This window comes from Ammodytes marinus (genome assembly GCF_949987685.1).
Source record: "Ammodytes marinus genome assembly, chromosome: 15".
In the NCBI taxonomy this organism is placed as follows: Eukaryota; Metazoa; Chordata; class Actinopteri; order Uranoscopiformes; family Ammodytidae; genus Ammodytes; species Ammodytes marinus.
In genome coordinates, this window is record NC_137219.1 from 22,385,158 (window position 1) to 22,397,600 (window position 12,443).

Below are 12,443 nucleotides of genomic sequence, written 5' to 3' on the forward strand. Positions count from 1 at the left end.
ATATTGAACTGTCTTATAAAACAGTGTGACTAACGGATCCACTAAACAATTCTATTGTGATTGGAATCCATATTGTTATGTACTGGGTTACAGGACTGATGTAATAACATCCAGGTATGATGCCAGAATGGTTGATGTAGATTGTAGAAGTATGGAATTAAATATTCTATATCTAAAAATCTCATGCAATCTCACATGGAAATATTGCTGATTGGGCTTCTGTTTAATTTCACTTAGTTTTAAAAAGCTTAAATATGTTAAGACAAACAGTACCATTATTGTTTTTATAAACAAGTGACTTACCACCATTTTTGTTATGACAGTTTGAATTAATCACATCAATTCAGGTATTTTGTTATTATGGCATTTCTGAAAATAATAGTAGTCCAACAAAGGTCGTTGTTGTTTTTATTGTTAGGCGGTATTGAAATGTGTTGTCTAGTGCATTTTGTATCATAACTTGAAACATGACTTTGCTCAAGGAAGTGTCAGGTTCTAGAATCTTGAAGGATGTCAACAGTATGCAAGCAATTCAAGCTGCTGGAGCAAGTTTTTAAACACATACATTCTCCTCTCATATAAGAGTTTCACAGTGAGCAACTGATTCAATTTGAAACGGTGCTTTTAATGTAATTGCTGTGCTTGGTGACAAATTAAATATGAAAAAAAGGTATTAGTTCGGGGAATGTTTGTCATGACCTGCTTGTAACTAACAGGGCTCTGCCATAACATAAGGGGGCATTCACATTTACTTTTTGGCAGATACATTAGGGAGAAAACTCAAACTATGTGGGGAAGGTTTTTTATGGCACCTTTATCTGAATTGCTCCTTGAGTTGCTTTAATTAAAATGTGCAATGGTGTGATCAAAAGATAAATGAACCAATGCTCGTTAATGTCAAAAAAGATATGATTGCATACTAAGAGGATATCATGGTTCTGAAAAAAAAAATCCAAAATGGGATTGTGAATTAAGGAGAGTAAAAGCTGTGTCCTTGGACATTTGGCAAGATCTCTGCACCTGCTTTTTGGCACATTTACTGTAACATTTCCTGTAATGTAAGCTTTTAGACACACCAATGCTGTAGGGGGGAGAGGGGGGGGGGGTTTACCATGATAGCACTGCTACCAGAAGCTTTCCTCATCAGTATAACAACCATCTGCCACCTTCATGTAAAGGCAAAATATGTAATTTTCTAATTTTCTTAGAAAATAATAGATAAAATATACAGAATAATTCCAAAGACACCTCAAAACTTGATGAAATATCACAGTATTTCTGAATTGAAAATACACTTCTGCTAGCAGAAATACTGATATTAAGGAATTTTCCGGGGGTCTAAAGCCCTTGAAAGTTCCCTGTTTTTTCCTTTCTTTTCTGGTACCCTGATTTATGTCCAGGTCCTGGCATCACTGAGCTTGCTAGGTTAGCTTGCTCATCATCAATGCATGCAACGGTTTTGAGGGGGAAAAAACGACCCATGATACTTTTAGTGATACTTAAGTTAGGTAATCTGCAAAAAAAATAAAAAAAAATAAAAAATTCTCTCTGGGCCCCCCCTGGTGGCTGGGCCCTAGAAAGCTTTCCCACTTTCTACCCCTTATGGGCGGCCCTGACACACACACACACACACACACACACACACACACACACACACACACAAATTTCAATCACAGATTCAGGTTTTTAATTTGTGTTTTTAATTGACAGTGAATTTGTTTGTTTGCAATGCATGTGTATAAATCAGAACATTTTTGCTGATCCCAGCTCGGTGCAACTTTAAATAAAGAAATATAAAAAAGGGAATGAAATGAGCATTTACTACAACCTTAAATTTCTCACTTTTTCCAAATCTCATCAGCCTTCAAGTTCCCCCATGGCATTTAGCATCAGGAATCAATGTTTTTTGCCAAATTACAAGTTTTAAGCATTACCCATACTGGCACTAAGTGGTTAGGAATGACTGCCTTGATGATTCCTCTGAATACAGCTGCCACCTCAAGTAGGCAGCCATGTAATTTAAGGCCAGCTTAATGCAGCCTCATCAACACCTCATTAGGTAAAGTTCCTTTTAAGCACCAGATCTATGTCTCAATCCACTGATAACTTGTTCAAACTATGTTCTAAGTCTTCTAATATTATGTAAAATACTGGGGACTTTGGGAGAAAGTGCCTAGTTTAGGAACCAGAACGTTTCCCGCTTTGAAAGCATCCAAATCTCCTTCTCTTATTCACATTGACTTTCATTTAAGCTCACACTGGTCTTCACCCTGCTGTGGTGTGTGCTGACATATTTGATAATGCATTGTGGATGCTGTAAATACATTATACAATAAAGCATATGACAGTTAACGACTGAATTTGTATGAAAATTATGCTAAAATCATCTTTTGGTGTTTATAATAGTTAGCACATTTGACATTAGCAAAACCAAAAACAAGACATGTAGGCAAGTTGCTAAAATATGAGTCAAACTTATTGTCTTGCTCCTTACTGTGTGCAATTAAGAGAGCATAGGACTTCATAATGCATGCCACAGACCTTCAGCTCAAATCATCAAACTAATTTCATAATACTTGAGACAAACCCAAATGTATTTGCATGGACACAGAGAAGCTATGCAGAATTGTAGTTAGATAATTAATATTGTCAGCACTGACTGTGACTGGCTGGCTTGCACATTTTGAGTTCCATTAATAATTCTGCTTATACAGACAGCCCACACAATGTCTTTGGCATACTTGTACAGATTTCAGATTAGCTATTGTAACGTTAGTTTGTTTGTGAGATCAGATCCAGCAGCCTTGCATGACGCTGGTACATGCGCTACATGTGGCCTATAAGAAAGTCCGTTTTCTGAAGAACATCAGCACTGTTCACACTTAAATGATGCAGGCTTTGCATAAAAAAGGAAAACAAGTGGAATAAGTGTTTTACATGCTGAAATAAAATTTAAAAACTAAACCTTTGCAAACCGTTCCAGTGAGTGCGCTTGCTCAAACATCATTATCTAAAATAGTATCAGATTTCTTAGAGACAGGCACAATATGGGGAAGTTTCGAAGACCCGAGGACCGAGTGTCTGTCCAAAAAATGCTGAGAAATTATGTTTTTCCCAGTTGCGGTGCCTGTAGACTATACAGTGGCTTGCAAAAGTATTCATACCTCTTGAACTTTTCCACATTTTGTCATGTTACAACCACAAACGTATTCATTATAGTGGGATTTTATGTGATAGACCAACACAAAGTGGCGCATAATTGTGAAGTGGAATGAAAATGATACATGGTTTTCAAAAGTGTGGCGTGCAAAAGTATTCAGTCCCCTTTACTCTGATACCCCTAAATACAATGCTGTGCAACTAATTGCTTTACAAAGTCACCTAACTAGTAAATAGAGTCCACCTGTGTGTAATCTAATCTCAATATAAATACAGTTACAGCTGTTCTGTGAAGGCCTCAGAGGTTTTTTAGAGAACATTATTGAACAAACAGCATCATAAAGTCCAGTGAACACACCAGACAGGTCAGGGTTAACGTTGTGGAGAAGTTTAAAGCAGGGTTAGGTTATACAAAATATCCCAAGCTTTGAACATCTCACAGAGCACAGTTCAATCCATCATCCGTAAATGGAAAGAGAATGACACATCTGCAATCCTACCAAGACATGGCCGATGGTTGATGGGAAGATGGATGCCAAATATGGTAATCTTGGAAGAAAACCTGCTGGGAAAGTGCAAAAGACTTGAGACTGGGGCGGAGGTTCACCTTCCAGCATGACAACAATCCTAAGCATACAACCAGAGCAACAAAAGAATGGATTAGATACAAGCACAGTTATGTTTAAGAATGGCCTAGTCGAAGCCCAGACCTCAATACAATTGAAAATTGCTGTTCACAGATGCTGCTGCTATTCTCAACAGCAGCTGTTTGTACATTAGTGTTACATTTGTACAACCCCCTCTACTGCCACCAGTGTAGAAGAATGCTGTTTGCTTTTTGGGTTGAAGCAACATACTGTTATGCAGCAGAAAGTAAGAGGCCATTCAATCTGAAAATACATTTTCAACAGGCATGGTTCTTCCTCCTAGAGCCTGTTTTTCACTTTTCTGACTGGTCCTTCTAATATGTACTCAACGTTTTATATTTTGAAACAATATGAAAACTACAGTTTGTTTAGACTGTTGGTAAAGAAGTGTAAACAGTGTTAACTGAAACTCTGGACATTCTTAGCAAAGAAAAGTGCTGCGCTAACATTCAGACTGTTTAATTTGAACACCTCATTTCCCTTGGCAGTATATTCAATTGAAAGATTAATTTGCTTATCAGTCTGAACCAGGTGTTTCAAAATCCTTTTGCTGTATTTTATTTGCAATCCTATTTGCCTCAAATTATTAAGCACTCATACAAATATCCTGCATGTGCATCAAGTTTTCTTTCCCAATGGGCTTGGATAAATACAATTCTAGGAAAGTGGGATTTAACATTCACTGAGTGTTGTTAAAGCCACTACGAGTAACATGGTCCGTTGGCGTCCCCTTTGGACAAAAGCAGTAGTATTTTTACGACGCCCGCTGTCGCAAAGCTGTTTTCTAGCTCTTGCCAGGCGTGCAAGTGTGAACTGAGAAGGGCGCAATATAGTGCATGTTCGTGTGTTGAAAGTGTGAGGACTCTTTTCGGCTCCGTGAGAGTGGTTTTGACACTGCATCAACTAATGCCAGTCAGTGCTACACACACCTGATTGCAATGAGTTGATGCAGTAGTGTCACCTAACTACTCTCTCTCACGGAGCTGAAAGATTACGTGTCCTCACACAAAGCGAATGACCGAGAGACGGCAGTTAGTATGGATCACGATGAGGTAATGTGTTTGTGTTGTTGATGTAAATAATGACTATTTCAGATAATGGTTATCTGATGATGGTGAAGCAAAGCAAACTTTGTGTTAGTACCAACCGCTCATTCATTTAGGAGTTAACACTACAGTCTAGTTCGCTCTCGTGAAATTGTATACGTTGCTTGGCAACGCCCTCGTCCTGTCTGTAGCCTATATCACTCTCCCTTTTAGCTTTTCTTCATTGCATTCTCTTTTTTTTCTTTGATGGTTCAGCCCCGTTATCAGTCATTATGACGACAAATAACTGTCTCAAACAAGGCTCCCACTCCCCTTCCCTCACCTGGAGGGATGGGCTTCTCAAATCGCGTTGCTGCGCCACACTGAAATCTGCGACCACTATGTGACCATAGAGCCTGCACGAGCGAACCGAAAATCGGACTGGGTGTGCGACCAGACCAAAGGCAGTAATAAAAACTATATAAAAACGTCTTTCTTTGCACTGATTGTCTCGTTTGCTGTTAAAGGTAATTTATGATTATCAGAGTAACATATTTAAATGTTACTCGTAGCTGCTTTAAGTAATTGCAGTATGATAATGCTGGAATATACTATGTCAAAAGTTGTTTTGAATTATGAGTTTTCTCTATTGGTTCTCATTCTTTATGATATTCTTTGGGTAAAAATTAGCAATGTGCTGGCCAAAGACATGACTCCATATGTAAATAATAACTCTTATTTAAAGGTTCAGTAAGCGGAATGGTCAGTTTAGCTAACTTCCTGTCACTGACTGCAGTTAGCAGTCCCCTCCCCTTAGCAGCAAGTTATCCAGCATCATCTCAAATAAGTAAGTGCGATAAAACATGATAAAAACCATCAAAACAGACATTGGGAAGGATTTTTACCTGCTCCGCCATTGTAAGTGCATACAAATTCACCCATCTGTCGCTCTGCGCATGCACCGGCAGTGAGACGGGTGTCGGTTTGTAGCGTTCTCTCTTGTGATTGTATATCAGTTTTGGGATCCCCGAAAAGTTTATTTGACGATTACATGCTGAGCGGGTGACTGAGAGATCGGCTTTATGAAACGGGCACACTATTTAAGTTATCACTGTATGAATAAAGAGTGATTTAACACTTATATTAACAGAAATAAATCGCTTACTTCACCTTTAACCAGATCCCAGATGCCCTGGCAGAAGCAGAACATGTGACCAGCACTTGGAGGGAAACCCAGAGTTCACATGGAGCATAGTGGCAGCTGGGGACCTGCGGGAGGAAAGGAACGATAGAACCCAAAAGAAGGCAGGCAGTCCCCAGGGGTGGGAGGAAGGTAAGGATGAAGGTATCATGTTTCCCCCATTGCAGGGGAAATTGATTTTTCAACAAACGTCCTCACTCTACCACTTCACCCATTTTGATATCCTCTGCTCATGTTGAACTTTATACAGAAGGCAATGTCTGTTACTTTTTGAACCCCTTAAAGTAATTGTCATTTTGTCTTTTTTGGCCTTACACTCTGTTCACTTTAAGCAACGCATTCTGATTATGTCAATGCAATCTCAGAAAGTTTGATCCCTTCAAGCCAATCTAGATTTTTTATATCAAAAGAATATAGCAGCATGGTATGTTTGCTATTGTATTATTCCTTTTCATAAAGATTTCTCAGGCTAATAGCTGAATATAGTTTACTGAGCCAGCAGATGGCTAAATCCTGTTGGTCCCTGCCTTATATCCATAGCATCATTCATTTTCATACCTTTAAAGATGAGATGTTTCTGTCGTCTTATCACCCGAGGTGATGGTGAAATGGAGGAATACAGAGGGTATATTTATTTCCTTAAATGTTTTTTTTTCCTTCTTTGTATTATGAGCCACAAGTTTGAGACCAGATGGGTGGAGTCCTAGATGAAATTGGAAGGGTAAAATATATTGGTGTATATACAGTATATAAACAGTATACACTCACTGGCCACTTTATTAGGTACACTTGTTCAAATAACCACTCGTTGCAACCAAAGCATGCAGAATACTATCTCTGGACGCACTAGGTGTGGGAGATATGGCCTCAAAATGATATCACGTACGTGCGTGCGTGCTGGGGCCTGTGCCTGCAGCCTGACTGCGTTAATGTTACCAGTTGACACTTACTACTAGGGATCAGTGTTGCCACAGTTACGTTGAAAAAGTAATCCGATTACTGATTATTAGTTACTCCTTAAGGCGAGACACCCCAGGTGAATAGGGATTTTTTTTAAACTTATAGATATCATCATGCAACTTTGCCAGTTGATTACTGACACTAACACAATTATTTTTTGTATTACATGTTTTTCTTTAATATTTTATTAAATATGCAAATATGGCAATACTTAACCAATTATGCGTAAATTTTGGTCATTTTCCGAGAAAAAAATCGAGATGTTGGAAAAAGCCAGAGTTAAAATTTCTATTTTATTTGAAGCACATATTAGTTTCTAAAGTTTTTACACAACAGATTTTGGATACAGCCTTTTTTCATTTAATAAATCAAAAAATACTATGTACATGTCTTAGAAATGCATTTTAGGCATGTTTTTAGGAGGAAAATGTATCATAAATCAGACAATTAACAATATATTAACAAATCCTTGTGTAAAAACCGTTAGAATAGTGCTATGAATGATTATAGAAAGTTTGGTTGATGTCAGTGGTCTAGAAGTTGAGATATCTTTCTCAGAGTATTGGAAAAAGCTCATTTTGAGAAAACGGCCGTTAACCCTCTGGACCCGGAGCCCGCAGTACTGCGTTCTATGGCGTTCTGTCGGTGATTTCGTTATGTTTTAATACATTATTTAACATTATTAAATCGCAGCAATGTGGTTTAAATATCACCGGAAAGCTGAGATTCTCCCCTTTCCGGGAGATATTCTCGCGTGATTCTACGTGACTCACAGCCAGAGATATGTTGCTGAGAGGCGCGAAAATGTATCAACCCTTTCCCTTCCGCTACTGGCTGAGCCGCTTGTCAATCAACATTTTGCGAAAACGTCATCGGCCCTTTCCCTTGCGTGATTGGTAGAGCTGCTTGCTGTCATATTTTGTGAAAAACCATCCAATCAATTTAGTGTAATCACTAAGGACCTCCCACTAAGGTCAAACATACACAATCACTGAACAAAGGACTCCTATCATGCTCCTAATTTCGATTTCACCATGGCGCGGATGTTCGACAGCTGAGAGATTCAGAGGAAGACGCCAATTCCGACATTGAGGGCTTTGACGAAGAGGAATATGAAGGTGACATGGATCCATTTGAAGACGGGTAAGAGCATTTATTTGACAAAACGTCTGTTTTTGTAATGGAAGCTAAGTGTGAACATGTAAACTAGCTTGAATGTTGCGTCCGTGACGTGACCGATTTTTTTTTTGGAACTGACGTGACAGAGCTGTATACTCTTGTCGCCAGCCTTCTGTTGTTTGAAAACAAGTAATAGTTTGAAAACAAGTAAAAGTAAGCAATCTTCCCCGTGTGTCTCAATTTTGTTTGCTAGCTGTCTCGCATAAATGGACACCCGGGGTGTGTGTGTGTGTGTGTGTGTGTGTGTGTGTGTGTGTGTGTGTGTGTGTGTGTGTGTGTGTGTGTGTGTGTGTGTGTGTGTGTGTGTGTGTGTGTGTGTGTGTGTGTGTGTGTGTGTGTGTGTGTGTGTGTGTGTGTGTGTGTGTGTGTGTGTGTGTGTGTGTGTGTGTGTGTGTGTGTGTGTGTGTGTCAATATTTTGACACACACACACAGCGCTGTTGTGGGAGATGGAAAGCCGTCATTTAGTCTGGCTGAGGGGAGGAGACAGAAGTTACGAGAGAGAGAGAGAGAGAGAGAGAGAAACAAACAAACTGTAGTAGGCTATACAGCTGTTTATAAACGGGTATAATAATTTATTTTAGAAATTGCAAATGAAGCTCTGTGTGTAAATGTAAGATAGCTTGAATTTTGCATTCTTGACATTACAGGGACTGATTTCTCTATTGATAGCACTACTTTTGTTTACTTTTGTTTGAAAATAATAGTAATAGATGTGTATTCTGTGTAAAAGTATTTCCCTTTACAATTTACAAATAGTACAGAATGGAAATGTTTTTGCATCGACTTTTATTACACTGTTGTTTGCAAATACAAGTTGTGAAGTTTAAATATTTTTGTTATGAGATAATGAGACTGATTTCTGTGAATCTGTGGCAGCACCAGGTCCAGGAGAAGAGGAGAACCACCCGCAAAGAGGTCCCGTGTCCTAACTCCACCAGCACCCCCTACGCAGCAGCGGGCTTGGAAGACTGAGGAAGACCAGGACACCGCTCCTCCTGTCTCCAGGTTTCAACCTGCACTCACCCCTGGCCCACAGCTAGGCACGCACTTCTACACACCAATTGAGCTCTTCAAATTGTTTTTCACTGCACACACTGTACACACACTCTGTAGCAACACAAATAAACAGGCTGCCAAAAAAATTGCCATGGGTAAAAAGTTTAAATGGACTGATTTGACAGTTGAGGAGTTTTACAAGTACATTGGACTCCTCTTTTACATGGCCCTGGTTAGACTACACCACATTGCTGATTACTGGAGGCAGAACCACAGTTTAACCTGTCCATTTGCCGCAACAGTCATGAGTAGGGACAGATTTGGTGTCATCTCCTGGAACTTACACATAAGTGATCCAGATGAAGATGTAAACAATGATAGGAAGAAGGGAACGCCACAATTCGACAAACTCTTCAGGGTCAAACCTCTCCTCAATTTGATCAAAACCGCAGCAAAGACCTATTTTCATCCATACAAAAACCTAGCTGTGGATGAAAGGATGGTTGCCTCAAAGGCTAAAACTGGAATTACTCAATACATGAAGGCCAAACCTACTAAGTGGGGTTTCAAATTGTTTGTTTTGGCGGACTCAAGCAATGGCTACACCATAGATTTTAACATTTACACAGGGAAAAGTGACATCCCCTCCGGACACGGCCTCTCTTACGATGCTGTAATGTCAGTTTTTGTTTTTGTAAACCACATTTAGTCCCGTTTTTATTAGTCAACAATAAAGCATTATATATTTGATTATAGTCTTCGTCACATGACCACCATTTACGTTGCGTCTCGTCTCGTTTCTGTCACGTGATAAATGTTCGTTGACGACGATATTTTGTCATACATTTCGTTGACAAAAACAACACTAGTATCAAGTCATTATTCAGTCTCATTTTGCTTAATTCCTCATATGTGGTCAAAGTAGAGTAAGAGACTATTTGTATTTTGGGAAATTTGATTTTAGTCATGTTTTTTGCACTTCCCAACTTTTTTTGGGAAAATGACAGTGCATTATAGAAGCTAATGCTTTGTAAATGGGGATAATGCTTTCGCTCAGCAGGATAGTCTTTTTGTTTTCATGCCTGTTCACTTTTCTTGGCTCATTTGTTGTCTGTCTGTCTCTCTTCCAGTTTTCCCTGGTGGAGACGAGACGGTGTGGATCAGGTCCTGGCAGCATCTGAAGTTCTCCTGCATCCACACTATTCATATTTTATTTTAGTATTAGCATGTTAACATTAGTCAATTATTGTATTCCTTCGCTAAGCTAATGTTTTGGAGAGGCAATTTCAAGAGCCAAAACAATTTGTCCTGGTGAATAAAGGTATTATTTCACATAAGTTTCCACATTTTTCAAAAATCTGACTTCAAATTGCAGCATTTGTGTCAAAATATTTTTGTTCACATTGGACTAGGGCAAAATTGAACCTTCCTAACTGAGAGCTGAGAGTGTTCTGAACATTTTAATATGAATCAGCTGGGTATTATGTTATCTACTTGCCCTCTAAAATGGTAATTTATAAAAGCATGTAAAATCGAGAAAATGCCCTTAGATCTCAACCAAAAAAACGTTTGGACAAAAAGATCATTTTAGTCATGTTTTTTGCTCTTCCCAACCTTTTTATGGAAAAATTCCAGTACATTTTAGAAGCTAATGTTCTGGAGAAGCAATTTCAAGAGCCAAAATAATTTAATCAGATGAATAAAGGTATTATTTCACCCAAATTTCGAAATTTTTCAAAAATCGGACTTCAAATTTCAACATTTATGTCAAAATATTTTTTTTTTACATTGGACTAGGGCAAAATTGAACCTTCCTCACTGAGAGCTGAGAGTGTTCTGAACATTTTGATATGAATCACCTGGGTATTATGTTATCTACTTGCCCTCTAAAATGGTAATTTATAAAAGCATGTAAAATCGAGAACCAAAAAACCAAAAAACGTTTGGACAAAAAGATCATTTTAGTCATGTTTTTTGCTCTTCCCAACCTTTTTATGGAAACATTCTTGTACATTTTAGAAGCTAATGTTTTGGAGAAGCAATTTCAAGAGCCAAAATAACTCAATCAGATGAATAAAGGTATTATTTCACACAAATTTCGAAATTTTTCAAAAATCGGACTTCAAATTTCAACATTTATGTCAAAATATTTTTTTTTTACATTGGACTAGGGCAAAATTTAACCTTCCTAACTGAGAGCTGAGAGTGTTCTGAACATTTTAATATGAATCAGCTGGGTATTATGTTATCTACTTGCCCTCTAAAATGGTAATTTATAAAAGCATGTAAAATCGAGAAAATGCCCTCAGGGCTCAGAGGGTTAAAGATAAAAACGTGAATTCTGCTGATAATCACTGATCATAGCTAGAGTAATTTATTGAATTAGGCCCTACACCCCTCAATGCCATATAGGCCTACCACTGCTTAACATATATAAACCATAGCATAGTAACATTTACATCCACATGCTAATTTAAACGTGATTAATTCATTATTAGCCACTGTCTGTCAACCTGCTCCGAAGTCGGCACAGACGCTCTCTCTCCCCACCATCTCCCCTCTGATCCTCTGACAGTCTGTGTCTCTCCGACGTGATCGGCGTGATTTACATGTCTTTAACACTTCTCCCCTTCAAATGGCGATCATGCTAGCATCACGTGATGCCTTTTAGCGAATCACATCGTCAGAAATGTGCATTAGCCAATGAGGTCGCGTTCCTAGCATTGAATCCCTCCTCACACTTTCACGATTGGTCCATATTTGGATCCGATAACGTTGCACTTGAGATTCAGAGCTTTCCAACAGTACCATGGTTATTATGATTCATACAGCGGTCGCGGTGCTGTATGTTACGTTAGAATGCTCACTTTTGACGAATTTAGGAGCAAAATACAGACGCAAGCAGTCGAAGTTTAGTAAAATAAACACCTAAAACGTATATTTTGGAGCTTTTATCCATACTAGTATGAAAGAAGACATGTTATGGAAGCTAAATAGACACAAATCTCAAAATTGACCAGTGCTTGAAAAACGATGTTTTTGCCTGCCGTGTCTCGCCTTAAAATAGCAACTTAGTTACTTTACTGATTAATTGATGTTAAAAGTAACTAAGTTAGATTACAAGTTACTTTAAACGTTACTTTACAGGTTTTGAAACCCATATATCTCAATTTAAAACATGCACATATTAAAGGCCTACTTCACCGGTTTGAATATGAAGGTGTATTGAATTCTGAGATCCTATGTAGTATAAATGTGCAAAAAAAAAAAAATCG

At 38.4% G+C, this 12,443-nt stretch overlaps 1 protein-coding gene across 1 annotated transcript in view; it reads left to right on the forward strand.

Moving 5' to 3' along the window:
- The window catches only part of LOC307261486 (ALK tyrosine kinase receptor-like), a gene marked incomplete at both ends in the record, with an annotated part of 372,653 nt that overhangs the window by 159,022 nt on the left and 201,188 nt on the right, over nt 1-12,443 (forward strand). Inside the window, one exon of the mRNA XM_080042042.1 lies at nt 6,012-6,164. Coding sequence (XP_079898168.1) covers nt 6,012-6,164 — 153 coding nt within the window. The remainder of the gene's footprint in view (nt 1-6,011; nt 6,165-12,443) is intronic.